General features: G+C 40.9%; 2 protein-coding genes and 1 pseudogene across 2 annotated transcripts; all 3 read left to right on the top strand.

Moving 5' to 3' along the window:
• The first annotated feature begins 4357 nt into the window (after positions 1 to 4357).
• On the top strand, positions 4358 to 5293 carry LOC140897062 (olfactory receptor 10C1). The gene has a single exon (XM_073309338.1). The coding sequence runs from the start codon at positions 4358 to 4360 to the stop codon at positions 5291 to 5293; it is 936 nt and encodes a 311-aa protein (XP_073165439.1).
• Positions 5294 to 17347: 12054 nt separating this feature from the next.
• On the top strand, positions 17348 to 18283 carry LOC140897061 (olfactory receptor 10C1). Its single transcript, XM_073309337.1, has one exon. The coding sequence runs from the start codon at positions 17348 to 17350 to the stop codon at positions 18281 to 18283; it is 936 nt and encodes a 311-aa protein (XP_073165438.1).
• A 5713-nt stretch (positions 18284 to 23996) lies between these two features.
• Positions 23997 to 24911, top strand: LOC140896758 (olfactory receptor 10C1-like; annotated as a pseudogene).
• Positions 24912 to 26409: the final 1498 nt, after the last annotated feature.

Here is a 26409-nt window from a genome sequence, read left to right as displayed (position 1 = left end):
GATGAGCCTTGTTATGTTCCTTTTGTCTTCTAGACTGAAATGTTCACTGTTTTTAAGTTTGAAGCCCTGATTCTTGTGTCACAGTGAAGGCTTGTCCAAACAAACACGTAATTCATGGCCAGCTGGGGTGTAGATCAACCTTGCGCTAGCCTGCCATGCACTACTGCCCAGGTGGACCCAGCAGCCACACACTAAAATTCCTTAGTATGCTTTCATCTACTCCTGTTTCAAACCAGGGATGGTCAAAGTGCACAAAGGAAATTGTAGTGTTAGGCAGCAGGGTCCACATAGGTTGTTAGAACAGAGCAGCTAGCACAAAATGGATTTTCACTCCAGCTTGCTGCAGACTAAGGATGTGTCTACATTTGAGCTAGGGGATTGATTCCCAGCTTGAGTAGATGTACCCTTGGTAGCTCTGCCCGAACAAGTGCCTAAAAATACAAGTGTGTCCAGAGTAGCCTGGGCAGCTGCTCGGGCTAGCAGCCCTATGCAAAATCCTGCCTGACCTTTTGGGTACGTAGCTGGAGCCGCTGCCTCTGCCATCACAGACATTGCACTAGCTCAAACAAAGCTATCAGGAGTATATCAATGTGAGCTGGGAACCACACATCCCAGCTCAAATGTAAACGTACCCTAAATGTTCGTATAGATAAGTAAGACTGGAAGGGACCTTGGGAGGTTATCAAATCCATCCCATGCAATGAGGCAGGACCATGTTTACTTAGACCATCCCTGAGAAGAGTTTGTCTAACCTGTTCTTAAAAATCTCTAATGATGGGGATTCCACAACCCATGAATGCCTATTTCAGAACTTAAGTACCCTTAGAGTTAGAGAGTTTTCCCCTAATATCTAACCTAAATCTCCCTTACCGAAGATTAAGCCCAAAACTTTTTGTCCTACCTTCAGTGGACAGTTGATCACCATTCTCTTTGTAACAGCCCTTAACTTATTTGAAGGCAGTTCATAGATTCATAGATACTAAGGTCAGAAGGGACCATTATGATCACCAAGTCCGACCTCCTGCACAACGCAGGCCACAGAATCTCACCCACCCACGCCTGCAAAAAACCTCTCACCTACGTCTGAGCTATTAAAGTCCTCAAATCGTGGTTTAAAGACTTCAAGGAGCAGAGAATCCTCCAGCAAGTGACCCGTGCCCCATGCTACAGAGGAAGGTGAAAAACCTCCAGGGCCTCTTCCAATCTGCCCTGGAGGAAAAATTCCTTCCCGACCCCAAATATTGTGATCAGCTAAACCCTGAACATATGGGCAAGATTCACCAGCCAGAAACCCAGGAAATAATAACCCAGAAAGTAATAACTCAGATCCCACCCCATCTAACATCCCATCACAGGCCATTGGGCCTATTTACCATGAATATTTAAAGATCAATTAATTGCCAAAATCATGTTATCCCATCATACCATCTCCTCCATAAACAGGTATCAGGTGTTCCCTCAGTCTACTTTGCTCAAGACTAAACATGCCCAGGTTTTTTTAACTTTTCCTCGTAGGTCAGATTTTCTAACCCTTTGATCATTTTTGTGGCTCTCCTCTGGACTCTCTCCAGTTTGTCCACATCTTTCTTAAAGTGTGGTGATTGGAAATGGACACATTACTTTCACTGAGGCCTCACCAGTGCCGAACAGAGCAGGACAATTACCTCCCATGTCTTACATACAACAAGCCTGTTAATACACCACAGAATGACGTTAACCTTTTTCATAACTGCATCATATTAGTAAGGGACAAAGTAGGTTAGTAATATCTTCTATTGGACCAACATCTGTCAGAGAGAGACACAAGCTTTTGAGCTACACAGAGCTCCTCTTCAGGTCTGGGAAAGGTACTCAGAGTGCCCCAGCTAAATAAAGGATTGAACAGATATTTTAGCCTAAATAGTTAGCTCATATTCTAAATGACCATTCATGGTGAAGTGGCCCGTTAACAGCCCTGTAGTTATAGGACAAAAAGAGAGGTTAGTGGGTTACAGATTGTTGTAATAAGCCATAAATCCAATGTCTTTATTCAAACCAGGATTTTTAGTGTCTAGCAAAGTTATGAATTTAATGAGTAACTCCCCTGGAGTTAATAGTAGAGTTCCTGGAAAAAAATCTAGCAGAACAGTTTTCCATCCAAAAATGCTGATTTGATGAAATCAGAACATTTTACATGGGAACATTTTAATTACATCTACGTTTCCAAGAGGCAATTATAAAAATGTTTTGACCTTAATATAATATAATATAAATGATAAAGTTGAAACAAAATGATTCAACCTTATGAAAATTAAACAAATGAGCCTCATCTAAATGCCAGAAGCTAGGAATGGGTAATGGGATGGATTATTTGATGATTACCTATTCTGTTCATTGCTTCTGAATCACCTGGCACTGGCCACTGTTGGGAGACAGGATACTGGGCTAGATGGACCTTTGGTCTGACCCAGTGTAGCCATTCTTATGTTCTTATGATTTGTTCTGACTTCATCAAAACAACATGTTTTGATAAGATTGAAATGAAATATTTTCAGATTATTTTGTTTTGCAAAAAATCTGATATTTTGTTTTTTTGTCCTGATTTAACATGAAATGAAATTTCAAAGTTTGAGAATTTACTATAGGTTGTAAATTCTGTTGTTCAACCAGATGTAGTTGATGGTATGAAGCCCCACCCACCTCTGAAACACATGAATTGCTCTATTCTGATCTCGCTTACATTACATTTACACTGATGTATCCACATTGATTTCAATGAAATGACTATTTACATTAACTGAAGATCTGCTCTGAGAGATATAGATCCACCACACCATTACTCCTGTTTTACATGTAACTGAACTGATTTCAATGCTTTGCACCAGCATCCAACTGTGGTATCAGCAATGAATCATAATTCTTTTCTGTTTGAGAAAGAGGAAAATCAAGCCGTAAATAATCACAGTTAGACAAAGATGTGGGAGACTGTACAAATATTTTTATATAATTATGGAGGTTGGGATTTTCATAGGACATAGGACTGAAAGGGACCTTCTGGGTCATCAAGTCTGATCCCCAGCTTTGGTAGGCAGTCCTGTCATATAATCCTGTTCATAAATGTATCAGGCTACATCTTTGACTAGTTAGGTTGTTTGTCCACATTACTCCTACTGGGAGGCTTCCAGAATGTTACAAACATTCTTAATTTCCAGCATAAATGTATCTGTGGCCAGTTTATTTCCATTTGTTTTTATGCCAACACTGTCCTTTAGCTTCCAATACTCTTCTCCCTCCCTGGTATTTACCCTCCTGACGTATTTGTAGAGGGCAATCAGAACCCCTTTCAGCCGTGATTTAGGCTAAACAAGCCAACCTCTTTCAGTCTTCTCTTGAAAGATACGTTCTCCATTTACCTCCTCTTCCTAGAAGCCCTTCTCTGCAACTTTTCCCATTTGAATGAGTCTTTCTTGAATTTGAGTGACCAGAATTGTACGCAGTATTCCAGATGAGATTTTCACAATGATTTGTATGATGGCATTCATAATTGCCTATATCTAGCAGAAATACTTTACCTGATACATCTTAGAATCACATATGTTGTTTTCACAGACACGACACATCATTGGCTCATACTCATTCTGTGTTTTACTAATACACCATGGCCTTTCTTCTCCTGTGTCACTTTCAGCTGATGAGCTCACTGTTTATATCAGAGGTCTGTGTTATGGGCTCCTCAGTCTATGACCTTTCACTTTGCAATATTAAATTTCATCCCATTTCCATTACTCTGGCCCTCAAGGTTATCCATTTCTTTCTGTATAATATTCTGATCTTTCTCAGGATTAACAATGCCTCCCATGAGGCATTTCCTGAACCAATGAGGCATTTCCATGCACAATTTCCATGAGGAAATTTCACGCCGAGGCCACTAATGATAATATTAAATAAGATCAATCTAAAGACTGATCCTTGAGAAAGTCCAGTAGTAACCTGATTCCAGTCCAGCGGTTCACCTTTCATCAGAACCTGTTGCTGTCTCCCCTTTACCCAGTTTGTTATCTACTAAACATAGTCTTCTCCAATTTAATTAATATTTCCCATGTGCTATTGCCTCAGGTGCCTTGCTGAAATCCAGACATTTTAGATTTAACACAGTCTCCTTGTCTAATAATCAGTTATTTATAAAGGAAAGAGACCAGATTAGTCTGGCATGACTAAAAGATAGATAGATAGATAGATAGATAGATAGATAGATAGATAGATAGATAGATAGATAGATAGATAGATAGATGCCAATTTTACTTTACATAAATCATATATCAAACTCATGTATAGTCTTTTTTTTTTAATTCTTAAGACAAAATATGCTGAAGAAGAGATGAGAAATGACACCTCCGTGGCCAAATTTGTCCTGCTGGGGTTCTCTAACCACCCAGGCACGAATCTCATTCTCTTCATGGTGTTTCTATGCATTTACATCATCACAGTGCTGGGCAACATCCTCATCATCATCATCATAAATGTCGATCCAGCCCTTCACACGCCTATGTATTTCTTCCTCAGGAACTTGTCCTTCCTGGAGGTCTGCTACACCTCGGTCACCCTGCCCAAGATGCTGGCCAACCTCCTCTCAGAAGACAAAACCATATCGTTTGTTGGCTGTGCAGTACAGATGTATTTCTTTCTATTCTTTGCTGTTACTGAGTGCTTTCTCCTTGCATCTATGGCATATGACCGCTACAGTGCCATATGCAACCCTCTGCGCTACACGGCTATCATGGACAAGAGGGTTTGCATCCAGCTGGCTTTAAGCTCATGGATCTGTGGCATCCTGGTGGCCCTGGGGCACACAATCTTTGTCTTCACACTTCCTTTTTGTGGGTCCCAGGTGATCAACCACTTCTTCTGTGAGATCCAGCCGGTGCTGAAGCTGGTGTGTAGGGACACCTATTGGAACGAGATCCAGATCATTGTGGCTGCTGCCTTCGTCCTCATGATGCCTTTCATGATGATCCTGGTTTCCTACATCTGTATCATCTCCACCATCCTGAAAATGCAGTCCGCCGAAGGCAGGCGCAGAGCCTTCTCCACCTGCTCCTCACACCTCATTGTGGTGACCTTGTTCTACGGGACGGCCCTTATCATGTACGTGCGCCCCAAGTCCAGCTTCTCTCCAGATGTGAACAAGTTACTCTCTCTGTTCTACTCAGTGGTGACTCCGATCTTGAACCCCATTATCTACAGTCTCAGAAACAAGGAGGTGAAAGATGCCTTGAGGAAAACAGGGATGAAAATATTCCATCCACAAAAATAGACATTTTTCCTCCAACTGAATTATTCCCTGGGGAATATCTCAGCTCTCAAGAGACTCTATGTTGCTAAAGAGACTGAGAGACAGCTCAGCATCACATCGAATGTAGTGTTGGTCTACTTTTTCTGAAATTTGTATTTTAATGACATTTTGTCATTAAGATTCTGAATTTCAACAAATAAATCTGTGAATCTTGTAGAAAACAAAAGAAAATAAATGAAAAATGCAAATAAAAAATAAAAGGAAATTACACTGCTGCCTCCTCCCATTGTTTCACCAGTTCTAATTGAAGTATATCTGCATTGCATAGTACCGCCCCCCCCCCATTTTAATTAGAGTTGGTTGAAATTTTCTGAGTTTCCCAAATATTTCTCCTCCCAAAAGTTAATGACAGAAATGGGTAGAGAAACTTGAAAATGTTTTGCAATTTTCTCTTCTCCCTCAGTAGATTAGTTCAATTATTTAGAACTTTCCATTAAATTTCAAAAAACGCTTACAAAGGAATTTCAGATATCTCAAAAAGAATGTCAACAATCACTCTCTCCCATTTGTCAATCTTTTCTAATTCAGCAACATCTTAGACTATCCTTAATATCAGAATATCCTTAATCATAAGATTGCACATGGGTCACCTGAGGTCTAAGAGGAAACCTCTATTGCTGGTCAATTCATTTTTGTCATTCTCTGGTCCTGGGACATGCAAAATCATTAATCACGGCATCTTTTCCCCCAGGAATTCATTGTGAGTAAAGGCTACATCCAGTTTGATGAGTTTTTCTCCCTCTCACAAAACCTAACTTTTAGGTACATAGAAAACCATTTGGATTCACAAAGCCTGGGTTAGGGGCTCAGGTTCCCTACTCAATGAGTGGAGGTATATAGGCACCAAATAATAGGTTCCACAAAAGCCAGGATGGTGAGTGGGGAGCTGCCTAAACTAGCTAACAGGAGATGCTGAGTAGAGCGGTGTGTGCTAAGCCCTGCCCCTCAACAGGAACGCAGCACCTAGGTCCAGGATGAAGTTAAGTGCATATCTTTGCTTGGGGTCTACAGCCAGGAACTGTCTCCTGGAGGTAGGTTCTGGAGGGGTCTCTTGCATGAAACAATGTAGGAGGAGTTGGGTGCCACAGCAGCTTCCTTATAACTTTTAGCTTAGAGGCTTTGGTACTTACCTGGGAGGTGGGAGACCCCCCAGTTCAGTTCTCCAACTGTCTGATGAGGAGAAGGTATTTGTAGAGGGGTTTTCACCTCCGGGTGAGTGCCTTAACCATTGAGCTGTGGGATATTCTGCTGGGGGGTTCCCTCAGCCTCTCCTATTGATTGAAGTTCTGCTTTACATAGATAATTAAAGAGTCATCAGAGCAGGGAAATTGGGTCCTTGGGCTGTCACCTTCCAGTGGTGTACCCCAACCACTGCCCTGCAGGGTCATCCTCACATGCTCTCTGGCCCAATTAATATGTACGCTTTTATTAAAAAAATGAAACAGCTGTAGCTGGAGAGATTGAGGGGGACCTCTGTTAGAACATCCCATAGCCCAGTGGTTAGGACATTGCCCTAAGAGGTAGGAAATACATGTGCAAATCCTTTCTACTTGTTGTTGTTGGTTGTTAGCCAGTACAGGAGATGGTGATCAAACTGCCCAAAAAGTCCACAGACTCAGTTCAGTGGTGAAGGTGCTTGGCCAGGTTTATTGTTAATGAAGTCTGGTCCTAGTGCTCTGGCTCAATGGTTACAGTAGCACATGTACACCCATTACAATGGACAAGCTCAGCGAGCAGCAGGACTTCCCACTCCTACCTAGGCCAGACTAAGAGTTAAGGTGAGGCATCCCAACATTTATAGACTGAGACAAGCAATCTGGGATAAACAACTTACATACCACGTTACATGTTTCATGACATGTTTGTTATCTCCTATTGTACCTTTCTCCTGATGTTTCAGACAACATATCCTTATTCATCACCTCAGTCAAACCATTTTATCGTGTTCTAGGTTGGGGTGTTCTTGTGGTGGCCTGCTGGAATGTGTTTCATATTCAGTGTGTTTTAGTGATGCCAGCAACGATGTTTGCTTTCTTTGCAACAGCATTACACTGTTGACTCATATTTAGCTTGTGATCACTATGTGATCCAGACCCCTTTCCGCAGTACCCCTTCCTAGGTAGCCATTTCCCGTTTTGTATGTGTGCAAGTGATTGTCCTTCCTAAGTGGAGTACTTTGCATTTGTCCTTATTGAATTACATCCTATTTACTTCAGACCATTTCTCCAGTTTGTCCAGATCATTTTGAATGTTAATCCTATCCTCCAAAGAACTTGAAACCCCTTCCAGCTTTGTATCACCCCCAAATTTTAAAAGTGTACTCTCTATGCCATTAACTAAATCACTGATGAACCGGACCCAGAACCGATCCCTGCGGGACCCCACTCGTTATGTCCTTCCACTTGTTTTGACTGTGAACCACTGATAACCACCACCTGGGAATGATTTTCCAACCAGTTATGCACCCACCTTACAGTAGCTCCATCTAGGCTGTATTTCCCTAGTTTGTTTATGAGAAGGTCATATGAGACAGTATCAAAAGCTTTACTCAAAAAACAAAAGACAAGATATACCACACCTACCAGTTTCCCCCTATCCACAAGGCTTGTTACCCTGTCAAAGAAAGCCATCAGGTTGGTTTGACATGATTTGTTCTTGACAAATCCATGCTGACTGTTATTTATCACCTTATTATATTCTAGGTGTTTGCAAATTGATTGCTTAGTTATTTGCTCCATTATCTTTCTGGGTACAGAATGAACTCCCGGTATGACACTTTGGCCAAAAGAACTAATTCCATCCTGTAATGTATAAACAGTGGAATCTTGAGAGAAGGAGAGAGGTTATTTCACCACAGTATTTGCTATTGTTGTCACCACTGCTGAAATACTGTCTAGTTCTTCTGTCCACAATTCTATTGATAATTTTGAGAGGTTTCAGAGAAGAGCCATGAAAATGATTAAGGGATTAGAAAAGCCTGCCTTATAGTGATAGACTAAATGAGCTCAATCTGTTTAGCTTTAGAAAGAGAAAATTAAGGGGTGACTCAATTGCAGTGTAGAAGTATCTACATGAGGAACACATATATAATGATGGGCTCTTCAGACTAGAACCAAAAATTCTTACATTATCCGATAACTAGAATTTGCAATAAGACAAATTCAGACCAGAAGTAAGGAGTAACATTTTTAATGGAGGAGGCAATTACCCACTGGAACAATTAACCAAGGGTCATAGTGGATTGTCCCTCACTGACAATTTTTAAATCAAGGTTCTATGTGTTTCAAAAAGATCTGTTCTACGAATTATTTTGGGGAAGTTCTGTGGACTGTGTCATACAGGAGGTCATACTCGATCATCACAATGGTCCCTTATGTTCTTGGAATCTTTGAATCCATTGGGGTAAAGAGAGGCTGCTGTGCTCACGCCCAGAGCCTTACAACAGGGTACCTAGGGCTTAGGCATTTAACTACCTTTGTGAATCTAACCCTAACTCTTCCTCAAGTTAAAGAAGTATGGGCTGGATGAATGGACTATAAGGTGGATGGAAAGCTGGCTAGATTGTCGGGCTCAACGGGTAGTGATCAATGGCTCCATGTCTAGTTGGCAGCCGGTATCAAGTGGAGTGCCCCAGGGGTCGGTCCTGGGGCCGGTTTTGTTTAATATCTTTATAAATGATCTGGAGGATGGGGTGGATTGCACCCTCAGCAAGTTTGCAGATGACACTAAACTGGGAGGAGTGGTAGATACGCTGGAGGGGAGGGATAGGATAGAGAGGGACCTAGACAAATTAGAGAATTGGGCCAAAAAAAAATCTGATGAGGTTCAACAAGGACAAGTGCAGAGTCCTGCACTTAGGACGGAAGAATCCAATTCACCGCTACAGACTAGGGACCGAATGGCTTGGCAGCAGTTCTGCAGAAAAGGACCTAGGGGTTACAGTGGACAAGAAGTTGGATATGAGCCAACAGTGTGCCCTTGTTGCCAAGAAGGCCAATGGCATTTTGGGCTGTATAAGTAGGGGCATTGCCAGCAGATCGAGGGACATGATCGTTCCCCTCTATTCGACATTGGTGAGGCCTCATCTGGAGTACTGTGTCCAGTTTTGGGCCCACACTACAAGAAGGATGTGGAAAAATTGGAAAGAGACCAGTGGAGGGCAACAAAAATGGCTGGGGCCTGGAACACATGACTTATGAGGAGAGGCTGAGGGAACTGGGGATGTTTAGTCTTCAGAAGAGAAGAATGAGGGGGGATTTGATAGCTGCTTTCAACTACCTGAAAGGGGGTTCCAAAGAGGATGGCTCTAGACTGTTCTCAGTGGTAGCAGATGACAGAAGAAGGAGTAATGGTCTCAAGTTGCAGTGGGGGAGGTTTAGGTTGGATATTAGGAAAAACTTTTTCACTACGAGGCTGGTGCAACACTGGAATGCGTTACCTACGGAGATGGTGGAATCTCCTTCCCTAGCAGTTTTTAAGATCAGGCTTGACAAAGCCCTGACTGGGATGATTTAGTTGGGGATCGGTCCTGCTTTGAGCAGGGGGTTGGACTAGGTGACCTCCTGAGGTTCCTTCCAACCCTGATATTCTATATTCTCACAATGAGGATATGAGTCGTGGGGCAATGTTTCCATGTTCCCATTGACTTGCATTAAATGCCAGATTTTCAAAGTATTCAGGTAATTCAGGTGCCTAATTCTGAGTCAACTCAATGGGAATTAAGAACATACATACCTCAATAAACGTGGGCCTGGCTGCCTAAGTCACTTCCAAAAATGGTACTTAAGCTTGTAAATCAAAAAGATGTTTAGAACATTATTTAGATTAGCTTGATTAGCAAATTTCACTCTTGATTAGTTAGGAGCAGGTTTTGCCAGTCTTATTCACATTGAAAATAATGGGGCTTCTGCAGATGAAGGAACAATTTATTGTTTTTAAGAATCTTCCCTCTGCCCTTGTGAAATTGTCATCTGTTGAAAGCAGCACTGGCTCAGTCCATTAATTGTGGTGCGATGCCAGCATTCTGCCATTGTCCTTGGGTGGGAATTGCATATACTTAGTGGCATTTTGCTGGAGGCATCCTGCATTTGAACCAAACACTGAGGTCCTTGTTTGGTTATGAGAGGTGGAATTTGGAAATTTGTCCATGGGATTTAGGAGCTAAGGCACCAGCTGGATGTCTGTCCCAAAGATGCAGAACATTCAATGCCATATTCTACTCTGTTGAAATCATTAAATGTTTGGCACTGATTTCAAGAGGAGAAAAAGTACAGTATTCCCTTAATAATTATGTTGTCACTTTATATAATGAGGCATCTGAGGTGTATCAAAGCTCAGGTCCCTGGGGCTTCTAAAGAAGCTGTTAAATATTCCAGTTCCATCTGTGACAGAATTCTTTGGTAATCATAGAGAGGACATGAATGTGGGATACAGACCAGGTGAGAAATTCCTTGATTTGTCAAGAATTATGTATATCTCCTTTGGATTGTTCTAAGTGAGCTCAACCTAGATGAGTCTTGTGAAATCCCTATTATTTCTTGAATTGAAATGTGCTCTGTTTTAAAGTCCTGAGTTCAATCGTATTTAACGTAAACACTGGGTAACTCTAGTGCAGTTAATTGTAGAACTGTGTGAAAATATTCCAACTGAACAATTTTCCATCAGATAATTCTGGTTGGATGGAATGAAAGCCTTTTACATGGGAATGTATTAATTTTATCTACATTTTGAAATATCATTATCAAAATGTTTTGTCTGCTCTATTCTTTTCTAATCAAAATGATAACACTGAAAGATATTATTTGACCTTATTAAAATGAAACATTTTTACATTATTGAAATGAAACATGCTAACACATGCTTGTAAGGTTCAAAGAAAATATTTTTGACTATATCATTCCTCATAAAAAAATCTGAGCATTTGCCTTTCATCCTGATTTGAGATTTAATGAAATTTTGAAAACTCAGCATTTACCATGGGTCATAAATTCAATTTTTTGACCAAATATACTTAATACTCTGAAACAGGCAGATGAATTGCTTGATTTTGATCTCATTTTCCTTGGTTTTCCACTAATGGAACCACAAGACATCAGAAGAAGATCTGATGGGATAGATGTAGAGCTACCATGTCTTCACTCCTGTTTTTCACTGGTGTAACTGGATCAATTTGAGTGAGTCACCCAAGGAGAAACTATGGTATCAGTACTTATTCATGATTTTCCTCCATTTATAGACAGGAGAAACATGCCCTAAATAATTGTTGATTGACAAAGGCATTTGGGAGACTCTCAAAATATTTATTCAGTTCAGTTTGGGACTTTCAAAGGAGCATAAGGAAGTTAAATTTCAGTGAAGAGTAGGTCTCATACATATGATAAGATAAAATCAAATAAAATTAAAATAAAAACTGCATTCAGTAATGTTATACCAATAAAATAAAGACCAGTAGGATCTTATTAAAGGGGATACGGCAAAATGCCACGTGTATTGTGAATACAGAAAGAACCAGAGTAAGCAGTCAGCTACAGCTATAACATTCCATTCACTCACACATGCACACACAAGTTCTGAAAGGTTGTTATAGTTACCAGCCGAGGAGTTGCTGGTGCCAAGTCACTGGCCAGGTAGCCTGGACACGAGGGTGGAGCCATGTCAGATGCGCATCCAATGCTCCTGGAGGGTGGTTGCAGAACCAAACTGAAAGTTCTCAGTTTTTAGGTTCTGTTTTTATAGGAATTCACTACTATACCAGTCTATGGAATCTGCTTCATCACGCTGCTTTTACTTTTGAAGTGATAATCAATCACCATTCCCTCGTTTGAAGTGATGTTTAATCAGCACATGGTACATCTGTGACAGCTTGGTGTTATCTCATTCTTCGGTTCTTCATTCCCATCTTCACTCTTGGGGGTGTTTGGGGGTGGAGTGTGGATTCCAGTTTGCCCTCAGGGTCACCCGGTCATTTCACTCCATACTTTCTTTAGACAAGTGATATTAGGGGTTGTAATTTTCAAGCTGGCACTTCGAAGCTTTTATCATCCATCCAAGCCAAACATACATTTACATTCACCCTCTATTTCACTTAACATACTTCCTATTACATCTCCATTTTATTACCTATCCTTCCTTTAACATAACCCTCCTACAATCATGACAGGTCTCAATATATCTGTCCATACCACTTGCTACATAGGAAGAGAAAACAAAGAAGATAAAAGAAACTAACACGGCTGTTCCTCTGAAAGAAGATAAAGAGTACTAAGGGTGAGAGCCAACAAGCCTTTTGTTATGTTCCGGAGGACAGATGTTTTTACAAAGTTCTTATCACTTCTCAGAACAGACTGTTTGTCTAGGGATGCGCTGGTACAATTAGCACTGACCTTCTAAATTTCACAGAGAAGCATTTATTTCAATTAGTGCAGCCTTGGTGTGTTAGCTGCAAAATGCCACATTTTTTTCCAATGGTCAGGCTCAGTTTAGGTCCTGCTCTGAACTATGCTGTTCTATATCAAAATGAACATTGATTTCTATTTTAATCCAACAGTAATACCGATTCCTTTTTAAGGTACACATTCAAGAGAACAATAACCCTTTCCAAGCATGACTAGATGTCTTACATCAAGGCTTTGTCTTCAGTGGTGGCACAGGGTAGAGTACAGGACGATGTGTATATCTCTATGCCACAGTGAAAGGAAGTCCATGATCACACTGCTGTGTGTAGTTATTAGGGCTGTTGATTAATTGCAGTTAACTTGTGATTAACTAAAAAAATTAACAGTTATTAAAACAATTAATCATGATTAATCACACTGTTAAACAAATAGAATACCCATTATAATTTATTAAATATTTTTGGATGTTTTTCTACATTTTCAAATATATTGATATCTATTACAGCACAGAATACAAAGTGTACAGTGCTCACTTTATATTATTATTTTATTACAAATATTTGCACTGTAAAAATGATAAAAGAAATAGTATTTTTCAATTCACCTCATACAAGTACTGAAGTGCAATCTCTTTATTATGAAAGTGTAACTTAAATGCAAATTTTTTTGTTCCATAACTGCACTCAAAAACAAAACAATGTAAAACTTTAGAGCCTACAAGTCCACTCAGTCCTACTTCTTGTTCAGCCAATTGCTAAGACAAACAAGTTTGTTTACATTTACAGGAGATGCTGCTGACTGCTTCTTATTTACAATGTCACCTGAAAGTGAGAACAGGTGTTTGCATGGCATTTTTGTAACCGGCGTTGTAAGGTATTTACATGCCAGGTATGTTAAGCATTCATATGCCCCTTCATGCTTCAGCCAGCATTCCAGAGGGCATGCTTCCATGCTGATGATGGTCCTTAAAAAAAAGGTGTTAATGAAATTTGGGACTGAACTCCTTGGGGGAGAACTGTATGACTCCTACTCTGTTTTACCCACATTCTGATATATATTTCTTTTTATAGCCATCTCAGATGATGACCCACCATATGTTCATTTTAAGAACACTTTCACAGCAGATTTAACAAAATGCAAAGAAGATACCAATGTGAGATTTCTAAGGACAGATACAGCACTTGACCCAAGGTTTAAGAATCTGAAGTGCCTTCCAAAATCTGAGAGGGACAAGGTGTGGAGAATGCTTTCAGAAGTCTTAAAAGAGCAACACTCCGATGGGCAAACTACAGAACCCGAACCACCAAAAAAAAATCAACTTTCTGCTGGTGACATCTGACTCAGATGATGAAAATGAATATGCGTTGGTCTGCACTGCTTTATCATAGAATCATAGAATCACAGAATATCACAGTTGGAAGGGACCTCAGGAGGTCACCTAGTCCAACTCCCTGCTCAAAGCAGGACCAATCTCCGACTAAATCATCCCAGCAAGGGCTTTGTCAAGCCTGACCTTAAAAACTTCTAGGGAAGGAGATTCCACCACCTCCCTAGGTAACGCATTCCAGTGTTTCACCACCCTTCTAGTGAAAAAGTTCTAGGGAAGGCAAGAAGGGTTTGATGTTTCCCTCTGTTGTTATCAGGACCAGTGATCTCCTAGATCACTCCAATCTTCGACTCTGGGAGCCAGCCTTACCCTGCTCTGCTGTGATCAACCCTGATCTTAAAAACTTCTAAGGAAGGAGATTCCACCACCTCCCTAGGTAACGCATTCCAGTGTTTGACCAGCCTCGTAGTGAAAAAGTTTTTTCCTAATATCCAACCTACACCTCCCCCACTGCAACTTGAGACCATTACTCCTTGTTCTGTCATCTGCTACCACTGAGAACAGTCTAGAGCCATCCTCTTTGGAACCCCCTTTCAGGTAGTTGAAAGCAGCTATCAAATCCCCCCTCATTCTTCTCTTCTGAAGAATAAACATCCCAAGTTCCCTCAGCCTCTCCTCATAAGTCATGTGTTCCAGTCCCCTAATCATTTTTGTTGCCCTCCGCTGGACTCTTTCCAATTTTTCCACATCCTTCTTGTAGTGTGGGCCCAAAACTGGACACAGTACTCCAGATGAGGCCTCACCAATGTCGAATAGAGGGGAACAATCATGTCCCTCGATCTGCTGGCAATGCCCCTACTTATACAGCCCAAAATGCCATTGGCCTTCTTGGCAACAAGGGCACACTGTTGGCTCATATCCAACTTCTTGTCCACTGTAACCCCTAGGTCCTTTTCTGCAGAACTGCTGCCAAGCCATTCGGTCCCTAGTCTGTAGCGGTGCATTGGATTCTTCCGTCCTAAGTGCAGGACTCTGCACTTGTCCTTGTTGAACCTCATCAGATTTCTTACGGCCCAATCCTCCAATTTGTCTAGGTCTCTCTGTATCCTATCCCTACCCTCCAGGGTATCTACCACTCCTCCCAGTTTAGTGTCATCTGCAAACTTGCTGAGGTTGCAATCCACACCATCCTCCAGATAATTTATAAAGATATTAAACAAAACCGGCCCCAGGACCGACCCCTGGGGCACTCCACTTGATACTGGCTGCCAACTAGACATGGAGCCATTGATCACTACCCGTTGAGCCCGACAATCTAGCCAGCTTTCTATCCACCTTATAGTCCATTCATCCAGTCCATACTTCTTTAACTTGCTGGCAAGAATACTGTGGGAGACCATGTCAAAAGCTTTGCTAAAGTCAAGGAACAACATGTCCACTGCTTTCCCTTCATCCACAGAGCCGGTTATCTTGTCACAGAAGGCAATTCGATTAGTCAGGCATGACTTGCCCTTGGTGAATCCATGCTGACTGTTCCTGATCACTTTCCTCTCCTCTAAGTGCTTCAGAATTGATTCCTTGAGGACCTGCTCCTTGATTTTTCCAGGGACTGAGGTGAGGCTGACTGGCCTGTAGTTCCCAGGATCCTCCTTCTTCCCTTTTTTAAAGATGGGCACTACATTAGCCTTTTCCCAGTCGTCCGGGACTTCCCCCGATCACCATGAGTTTTCAAAGATAATGGCCAATGGCTCTGCAATCAAATCCACCAACTCCTTTAGCACTCTCGGATGCAGCGCATCTGGCCCCATAGACTTGTGCTCATCCAGCTTTTCTAAATAGTCCCAAACCACTTATTTCTCCACAGAGGGCTGGTCACCTTCTCCCCATGCTGTGCTGCCCAGTGCAGTAGTCTGGGAGCTGACCTTGTTTGTGAAGACAGAGGCAAAAAAAGCATTGAGTACATTAGCTTTTTCCACATCCTCTGTCACTAGGTAGCCTCCCTCATTCCGTAAGGGGCCCACACTTTCCTTGACTTTCTTCTTGTTGCTAACATCCCTGAAGAAACCTTTCTTGTTACTCTTAACATCTCTTGCTAGCTGCAACTCCAGGTGTGATTTGGCCTTCCTGATTTCACTCCTGCATGCCCGAGCAATATTTTTGTACTCATCCCTGGATCCCTTTGGATCGTCATTGAGCAGAACCCCTCATCAGCATGAACGCATGTCATCTGGAATGGTGGTTGAAGCATGAAGGGACATACGAATCTTTAGCCCATCTGGCACTTGCCGGCTTGCAATGCCGGCTACAACAGTGCCATGTGAACGCCTGTTCTCACTTTCAGTATGAAATCCCTGTATGCCTCCATAAGTACTGTGCAGTATAGATGTATCCATACAGCGAAACATGGACCCTAATCTTCCTTACTATACTGTAACATTTGTGCAACCCACTTGGGTCCAGTGAAGCTACTCCTAATTTTAGTCGTAGTGTCAGTAAAAGGACAATTGGTGGAAAAGAAAGGGATTGCAAAAGGTTTAGAATGTACGAAACAGGGAAAGGTTCATGGGTAGATAATGAGAAGCACAAACAGAGGTGCAGGCATGAACGATGAAGGGACAAAGTGAATGAGATCAGGATTAAGGGCACTGAAGTCAATGGACTGTTGCCAACCTCATGAAAAGGAGATGAGAAGCAAGCCATCTCTCTAGCACAGTGTATAACATAATCATGCAGTGAAATTATGATAAACAAAGTCTGTGTTCTCAGCTGATGTATATTGACCTAGCTTCCCTGATTGTGCCACATGCCAGGAGAAAATCTGCTAAGGGGTCATATGTTATTTTAACATACATCTTCCAAAAGACTTGGAAGCAGATTTTGATGTTAGTTCCACCAGAGTAAATCCATTGAAGGCATTTCAGATCACACTCGTGGTTTACACAAGTACAATTTTATCAGTCAAAGTTTTTTTCCTTTGATGCTAGTAAAAAGGTGCATTTACACTGAGGTTAGGAACATGCACCAATGTAAAGCTGTTGTGACTGAGAGGAGAATGTGAACCATCAGCCTTATTGAAGTTACTCTGGATTGACAGTGTTGTGACAGGAGAATTGGAACAAAATAGTGTTGGTCCTGATTCATATTAGACAGAGGGATGTATGTGTGGAGAGATAGGGGAAAAGTCATGATAGATAGATCAATTAGATTGGATGTCAGTTTGACTTGATTTAAAGTACCAAACTAATATGTAGTTTTTCTTTTCAAGTCTCAAGTTGAATTATACTGAAGAAGAAAATGAGAAAAAACACCTCTATGACTGAGTTTGTCATACTGGGCTTCTCTGATCATCCAGACATGAATCCTGTTTTATTCTTGGTATTTCTATGTATCTACATCATCACAGTGCTGGGCAACATCATCATCATTATCATCATAAGTGTGGATCCTGTTCTTCAGATCCCTATGTATTTCTTCCTCAGGACCTTGTCTTTCCTGGAGATCTGTTACACATCAGTCACTCTACCCAAGATACTGGCCAACCTGGTCTCAGAGAGTAAAACCATGCCCTTTGCCAGCTGTGCTATACAGATGTATTTCTTTCTATTCTTCGGTGTTACTGAATGCTTCCTGCTTGCTTCTATGGCATATGATCGCTACAGTGCTATATGCAACCCACTACATTACACTGCCATCATGAATAAGAGGGTTTGCATCCAGCTGACAGGTGGCTCATATATCTGTGGCATCTTGGCAGCCATGGGGCACACAACTTTTGTCTTCACACTTCCTTTTTGTGGATCCAATGTAATCAATCACTTCTTTTGTGAGATACAGCCAGTGTTGAAGCTGGTGTGCGGGGACACCTCTTGGATCGAGATCCTGATAATTTTGGGTGCTGCCTTCGTCCTCATGATGCCTTTCATGCTGATCCTGGTTTCCTACATCTGTATCATCTCCACCATCCTTAAAATTAGGTCCACTGAAGGCAGGCGCAGAGCCTTCTCCACCTGCTCCTCACACCTCATTGTGGTGACAATGTTCTATGGGACAGCCCTTATCATGTACGTACGCCCCAAGTCCAGCTTCTCTCCAGATGTGAACAAGTTACTCTCTCTGTTCTACTCAGTGGTGACTCCAATCTTGAACCCCATTATCTACAGCCTCAGGAACAAGGAGATGAAAGGTGCTTTGAGGAAAACAGGGATGAAGATATTTCATCCAGAAAAATAGACAATTTCCCTTCAACTGGATTATCCCCTGGGGAATATCTCACCTCTCAAGAAACTTTACAGCATGGAAGAAACCAAGAAACATTTCAGCATTATAAAGAAATTTATCTAATGTAAATTTATCAAATGTAGTGCTGGAGAACTTTTTTTGAAGTTTGTATTTCAATTAATTTTTGTAATTAAAATTATTAATTTCAGCAAAAGAAACGAGGTTTTTTTTTTTCAATCCCCTTCTGGTCTAAAAATCTGTGACTATTTAGAAAAGAAAAGAAAATTACACTGCTTCCTCTTCACATTTTTTGACCTGTTCTAATTCCAGTATATCTATATTTTGTAGGAAAATCTCCCATATTTAAATTAGATGTGACTGAAATTTTCTAAATCCTCAAAGATTTATCTTCCCTAAAGTCAAAGAGAAAAGCATATATTGGGTGGAGGAGCTTGAAAACGTTTTGCTATTATTTTTTCACCTTCAGTAGAAGTATTTCAAATTTTTAGCACTTTGCAATTAATGTCAAAATATACTTTCAAAGGAATTTCAGATATCTCAAAAAGAATGTGAACTATTATTCCCTACCTGCATGAATAGCTATGATATGGCTTCATATAATGGGGCATTTGAGGTGAAACAAAGACCAGGTCCCCAGGGTTTCTAAAGAAGCTGTTGAATTTTCCCATTCCTTCTGATACTGAATATGTTGTTGATGACAGAAAGGAGATGAATGTGAGCTATGGAGGAGGTAAGAAATTTCTTGTTTTGACTATATTTCCTTTGGATTCTTCTAAATGTGCTGAATCTAGATAAGTCTCCTTAAATTCCTATTATTTCTTGAGCTGAAATGCGCTCTGTTTTAAAGTTTCAAGCACAGATATTAAACTAGTGCAAAATCACAAGTGACTGTATTGCAGGTTGTCAAGGTTCCTTCCCCACTCTGAACTCTAGGGTACAGATGTGGGGACCTGCATGAAAACCCCCCCTAAGCTTATTTTTACCAGCTTAGGTTAAAACTTCCCCAAGGTACAAACTATTTCACCTTTTGTCCCTGGACTTTATTGCTGCCACCACCAAGCGTCCAACAAATATAACAGGGAAAAAGCTCACTTGGAAACGTCTTTCCCCTCAAAATCCCCCCAAGTCCTACACCCCCTTTCCTGGGGAAGGCTCGATAAAAATCCTCACCAATTTGCATAGGTGAACACAGACCCAAACCCTTGGATCTTAAGAACAAGGAAAAAGCAATCTGGTTCTTAAAAGAAGAATTTTAATTGAAGAAAAAGTAAAAGAATCACCTCTGTAAAATCAGGATGGTAAATATCTTACAGGGTAATCAGATTCAAAACATAGAGAATCCCTGTAGGCTAAAGTTGATTGCTTACTGACTTTTTACAGTAGTTCTGACCTGCATTCCTGCTCTGGTCCCTGCAAAAGCATCACACAGACAGAGAGAAACCTTTGTTTCGCCCCTCTCCAGCTTTGAAAGTATCTTGTCTCCTGTCATAAATATAAAGGGAAGGGTAAACCCCTTTAAAATCCCTCCTGGCCAGAGGAAAAATCCTCTCACCTGTAAAGGGTTAAGAAGCTAAAGGTAACCTCGCTGGAACCTGACCAAAATGACCAATGAGGAGACAAGATATTTTCAAAGGCTGGGAGAAGGGAGAAAAACAAAGGGTCTGGATCTGTCTGTGTGATGTTTTTGCTGGAGACAGGACAGGAATGGAGTCTTAGAACTTGGTAAGTAATCTAGCTAGGTATGTGTTAGATTATGATTTCTTTAAATGGCTGAGAAAATAGCTGTGCTAAATAGAATGAATATTCCTGTCTGTGTGTCTTTTTTGTAACTTAAGGTTTTGCCTAGAGGGATTCTCTATGTTTTGAATCTTATTACCCTGTAAGGTATTTACCATCCTGATTTTACAGAGATATTATTTTTTATTTCTATTAAAAGTCTTCTTGTAAGGAAACTGAATGCTTTTTCATTGTTTTAAGATCCAAGGGTTTGGGCCAGTGGTCACCTATGCAAATTGGTGAGGATTTTTACCAAACCTTCCCCAGGAAGTGGGGTGCAAGGGTTGGGAGGATTTTGTGGGGAAAGACGTTTCCAAACTACATTTTTTTCAGGAACCCAGATAAAGTTTGGTGGTGGCAGTGGAAGTCCAAGGACAAAGGGTAAAATAGTTTGTACTTTGGGGAAGTTTTAACCTAAGCTGGTAAAAGTAAGCTTAGGAAGTTTTCATGAAGGTCCCCATATCTGTACCCTAGAGTTCAGAGTGGGGAAGGAACCTTGACATCTCCTCATTGGTCATTTTGGTCAGGTGCCAGCGAGGTTATCTTAGCTTCTTAACCCTTTACAGGTGAAAGAGTTTTTCCTCTGGCCAGGAGGGATTTAAAGGTGTTTACCCTTCCCTTTATATTTATGACACAGGTAATAGTAGAGCTGGTGGAAAATATTCCAACAGAACAGTTTTCCACCAGAAAATTCTGATTTGATTAAATCAAAACCTTTTACATTGCAACATATTGATTCTGTCTAAATTTGGATAGGACATTATCAGAAAATTTTGGCTATTCTATTCAATTCAAAATGATTGCATAGGAAGATATTATTAAAATGTACCAAAATGAAATATTCTTAGATGATAGAAATGAAACATTTCATCATGTATTCATAAGATTCCAACACAATATTTTTGGAACATATAATTTTGTAAAGTAAAATCAGAGATTTTTGCCTTTTCATCCTGGTTTGTGATTAAATGAAATTTTGAAATCTTAGTATTTACCGTGGGACATAAATTCTGCTTTTTGAGCAAATGTAGTTAATAATATGAAAAAGGAAATTAATTCCTCAACTCTGATCTCACTTCATTGAGTTTACACTGATGGAACCATGTGGACTTCAATGAAATGACTGTGTGCAGCAGAAGATGATCTCATAGGGTAGACGTTTAGCTACCTCAGCTTTCCTCCTGTTTTTTACTGGCGTAATTGCATTAATTGCTGTGAGTTTCATAGGGATAAGAGAGTGGAGAACCATGCTCTAAATAACTGTAATTTGATAAAGAGACTTAGACGACTATCAAAATTTGTCACTATTTGTTCAATATCTTCATAAATGATCTGGAGGATGGGGTGGATTGCACTCTCAGCAAATTTGCGGAAGATACTAAACTGGGAGCAGTGGTAGATACGCTGGAGGGGAGGGATAGGATACAGAAGGACCTAGACAAATTGGAGGATTGGGCCAAAAGAAATCTGATGAGGTTCAACAAGGACAAGTGCAGAGTCCTGCACTTAGGACGGAAGAATCCAATGCATCGCTACAGACTAGGGGCCGAATGGCTCGGCAGCAGTTCTGCGGAAAAGGACCTAGGGGTGACAGTGGATGAGAAGCTGGATATGAGTCAGCAGAGTGCCCTTGTTGCCAAGAAGGCCAATGGCATTTTGGGATGTATAAGTAGGGGCATAGTGAACAGATCGAGGGACGTGATCATTCCCCTCTATTTGACATTGGTGAGGCCTCATCTGGAGTACTGTGTCCAGTTTTGGGCCCCACACTACAAGAAGGATGTGGATAAATTGGAGAGAGTCGAGCGAAGGGCAACAAAAATGATTAGGGGTCTAGAACACATGACTTATGAGGAGAGGCTGAGGGAACTGGGATTGTTTAGTCTGCAGAAGAGAAGAATGAGGGGGGATTTGATAGCTGCTTTCAACTACCTGAAAGGGGGTTCCAAAGAGGATGGCTCTAGACTGTTCTCAATGGTAGCAGATGACAGAACGAGGAGTAATGGTCTCAAGTTGCAGTGGGGGAGGTTTAGATTGGATATTAGGAAAAACTTTTTCACTAAGAGGGTGGTGAAACACTGGAATGCGTTACCTAGGGAGGTGGTAGAATCTCCTTCCTTAGACGTTTTTAAAATCAGGCTTGACAAAGCCCTGGCTGGGATGATTTAACTGGGAATTGGTCCTGCTTCGAGCAGGGGGTTGGACTAGATGACCTTCTGGGGTCCCTTCCAACCCTGATATTCTATGATTCTATGATTCTATGAAAATATGTATTCAGTAATAATTCATTATTGGACTTTTGGTGAAGACTCAGGGTGCAATTTTGGTGAGAAGCAGGTCTGAAATATAACTAAAATAAAACAAAATTTAAAATTGCACTCAGTAAAAATGGATTCCCTTATATATACACATTCAAGAGGACAATACTTTTTACAGTCATGATCTAGATGGTTTACACAGGGAGAGACATGTGTCTTCCTTACCATAATGTAATGTTACTGCAACTCATTTAGCTCCAGTGAAGCTACTCTTAATTTATCGTACTGTAATTAAGCATAGAAAAGGGACAACTAAGGGAGGAAATGTTAGACTTCTATAAAATCATGAATGGTGTGGAGAAAATGAAAAGGGAAATCTTATTTATTCCTTTGCATAACACACAAACCAGGGATAACTCAATGGAATTAATAGGTAGCAGGTTTAAGACAAGCATAAGGAATTATTTTTTCATATGTACACAGCGATCGTGCAGAACTCATTGCCAGGGATGTTGTGAAGACCAAAAGTATAACTGGGTTAAAAAAAGAATTAGATAAATTCATGGAGGATACATTCATCAATAGCTATTTTTGAAGAAAGCCAAGGACACAACCCCATGCTCTGGGTGTCCCTAAGTTTCTAACTATTAGAAGCCAGGACTGGATGAGAGGGGATGGATCACTCATTAATGGCTCTCTACTTGTTCACCCCTTCTGAATCATATTGCACCGTCCACTGTTAGAATACAAGATACTGGGCTAGATGGACCATTGGTCTGACTCAGCGTGAGCACCCTTACTTTCTGAAGTAAGAGTAGAATTGGTGAAATGAACAGGATTAGTAAAGTTTTAGGATATGTTTAGGAAGGTTAATGGGTAGATGAAATGGGGCACAAACAGAGGTGGAGGGATGAAGAAAGAGGGGACAAAGTAAATGAGATCAGGATTACTGGCACTGAAGTCAATGGACTGTTATCAGCTTAGTGCAGAAGAGAGGAGAAACAGTCCATTAGAGTATGTGTATATCTATCTATCTATCTACCTATCTATCTGCTATAGAGTAGCACAGTGAATAGCATAACCCCCACACATGCTTTTCATATCAAGAGTTGGAATTCCCATGTAGTGAAATTATGATAAACCAGTCCATATGCTCAGTTGAAGTATATTGGCGAGGCTTCCCAGGTTGTGCCACATTCCTGTTGAGAATAAAAAAAAACGGTGACATATTATTTTAACATACATGCTCCAAGAGACTTGAGTGCATATTTTGAAATTACTTACTCCAGTGTAACTCCATTGAACCTGATTCTAGTTGTACCTGTTTCATATAATTATAACATCACTGATTCAAGTATTTTTCCTCTGATGCTAGTATAGAACAGGTGCATTTCCACTGAGTTTATTAACATACACCAATATAAAGCCAGGGATACTGAGAGAAGAATGGAAACCATTGACTTCAGCAAAGTTATTCTGGATTTACTGTGTTGTGATAAGATATTGGTCCAAAATTATGTCAGTCCTGATTCATATCAGACAGGCAGAGGGATGGTTCCATGGAGAGTTAGGTGAAAGAACATAGATTAATAGATAAATTGATAACTAGTACCAAACTAATATGTAGTTTTTCTTTTTATTTCTCAAGATGAGCTATGTTGACCGAGAAAATGAGAAATAAGACCTCTGTGACTGAGTTTGTCATACATTGCTTCTCGAACCACGCAGATGGGAATATCATTCTGTTTGTGGTGTTTCTATGCATATACATCATTACAGTTCTGGGCAACATCCTCGTAATTGTTGCCATAAGTATTGATCCGGCCCTTCACATCCCCATGTATTTCTTTCTCAGGAACTTGTCCTTCCTGGAGATCTGCTACACCTCGGTCACTCTGCCCAAGATGCTGGCCAATCTCCTCTCAGAAGACAAAACCATCTCCTTTGCTGGTTGTTGTATTTCTTTCTATTCTTTGGTGGAACAGAGTGCTTCCTCATAGCTGCTAAGGCTATGACTGCTACTGTGCCATATGCAACCCACTGCACTACATGGCCATCATGAATAAGAGGGTTTGCATCCAGCTGTCTGGTGGCTCATGGATCCGTGGCACTCTGGTGACCCTGGAGCACACAATCTTTATATTCACACTTCCTTTTTGTGGATCCAATGTTATCGACCACTTCTTGTGTGAGATTCAGCCGCTGCTGAAGCTGGTGTGCGGGCCACCTACTGGATTGAGATCCAAATCATTGTGGGTGCTGCTGTCATCCTCACTCTGCCATTGTTGCTGCTCCTGGTGTCCTACACCTGTATCATCTCAACCATCCTTAAAATTAGGTCTGCCAAAGGCAGGCTCAGAGCCTTCTCCACTTGCTCCTCACACCTCATCATGGTGATGTTGTTCTACGGAATGGCCTTTATTATGTACGAGCACCCTAAGTCCAGTTTCTCTCCAGATGTGAACAAGTTACTCTCTCTGTTCTACTCAGTGGTGACTCTGATATTGAACCCCATTATCTACAGCCTCAGGAACAAGGAGGTGAAAGACGCCTTATGGAAAACAGGCATGAAGATATTCAGTTAAGACAGAGATTATTTTCCTTCATCAGGTTTGTCATCCGTGGGCTGTCTAAACTCTAATGGGACTTTACAGCTCTGAAGAGACCAAATGGCATTTGAGCTCTACAAAGAATTTCCCTTTACCGAACTGGTCAACCTGTTCTGAAGTATTGTATTTCCAGTAAATTTTTCATTAATATTTTGAATGTTGACAAAACAAATGAGGAAATATTAATTAATTTATTCCTTTTAAATCCCCTTCTGGTCTTAAAAACAAATAATTCTATTAAAATAAAGAAAAAGAAAGGAAAACTTTGATATGTCATCTCTTCCCTTCCCATTGTTTGAGCAGCTCTAATTCTGTAATTCAAGGATACCTGGATTTTATGAAAAAAGTCTCCCTTATTTTAATCAGAACTAGTTTAAATTTCGCATATGACCTTTTTCTCCCAAAAGCTGATGATAGAAATGTGTGTTGGGTAGAGAAACCTTTATGGGACATCCGAGGTCTAAGAGTAAATTTGCATTGTTGCTGTGATGCTTACCAGGGCAATCTAGGGTTGCTTATAGTGAAATCAAATGTAAGTTTATTAAATAAAACACAGATATTCAAATGATAGTAGGCAGAAGCATTGGAAACCAATGGTTACATATAAAATACAATCATAACTGTGGTGTAGAAACCCCACACTGGGCAAGAAGGGGTTAAGGGATTATTTTGGGCTGAGCCAGTAGTCTCCTCCACTCCTCACACCCCCGCCCCCCCAATGCAGCAAATGCTCCATCTGATGGAGGCATTAAAAAACAGGGAATGAATTCATTTGAATCACAGAGCTGGAGGTGTGCAGACCTGCAGCCCATAGCTCCAGCAGTGCAGAGCAGAGGGAAGTCTAAAGGCTCTCACACAACTGCCCAAAGGGACCCTCCCTGAGGGAAGGGAGGACCTCAACAGAGGGAAAATTACTTTTTGGAGTGACCCAGCCCCTTTTTTTGCCTTCCTCATCATGCAGCATGGGTCACTTGCAAGCTTAAACTAGTGTAAATGGTGAATTCTCTGTAACTTTAAGTTTTTAAACCATGATTTGAATTTTACAAGCCAGTTTTTTTTTAACTCTTGGGAATAGCTAGGTTAAAAACAGAGTGGTTAAGATGACAAAAAGCAATATCTAACAGAAACTGGAATTAGCCAGATTGGAAGCTGAGGAAAGACAGAAGGAACATGAAAGACGGGCAGAATTCAGACAGATGGAGATTGATGCACAAGCGGCCAAAGAAAAAGCCAGGGTGGAAGCACAAAAAGCTGCCAGTGAGGCAGAAATGGCCAAAAAAAAAAGGCAGGGTGGAGGCAGAAGAAGCTGCCCACAGGAGAACTATGGAGGCAAAAGCAAAAGAAATGGAGGCAAAAGGAAAAGAAATGGAGGAGAGAGAAAAAGAGAGGAAGCATGCACTGGAGATAGAGAAGGCAAGGGCTCAGCAGAATATACCAGATAACTCTAAGAATCCTTCCCCAACAATCCACAAAT

This window comes from Lepidochelys kempii, chromosome 13 (genome assembly GCF_965140285.1).
Source record: "Lepidochelys kempii isolate rLepKem1 chromosome 13, rLepKem1.hap1, whole genome shotgun sequence".
Taxonomy (NCBI): domain Eukaryota; kingdom Metazoa; phylum Chordata; order Testudines; family Cheloniidae; genus Lepidochelys; species Lepidochelys kempii.
Note: the sequence above shows the minus strand (reverse complement) of the source record. Positions and strands in the feature narration are given on the sequence as shown.

What these genes read in the sequence shown, in the direction of transcription:
- LOC140897062 (XM_073309338.1), top strand. Translation starts at nt 4,358, where the DNA reads ATGAGAAATGACACCTCCGTGGCCAAATTTGTCCTGCTGGGGTTCTCT.
- LOC140897061 (XM_073309337.1), top strand. Translation starts at nt 17,348, where the DNA reads ATGAGAAAAAACACCTCTATGACTGAGTTTGTCATACTGGGCTTCTCT.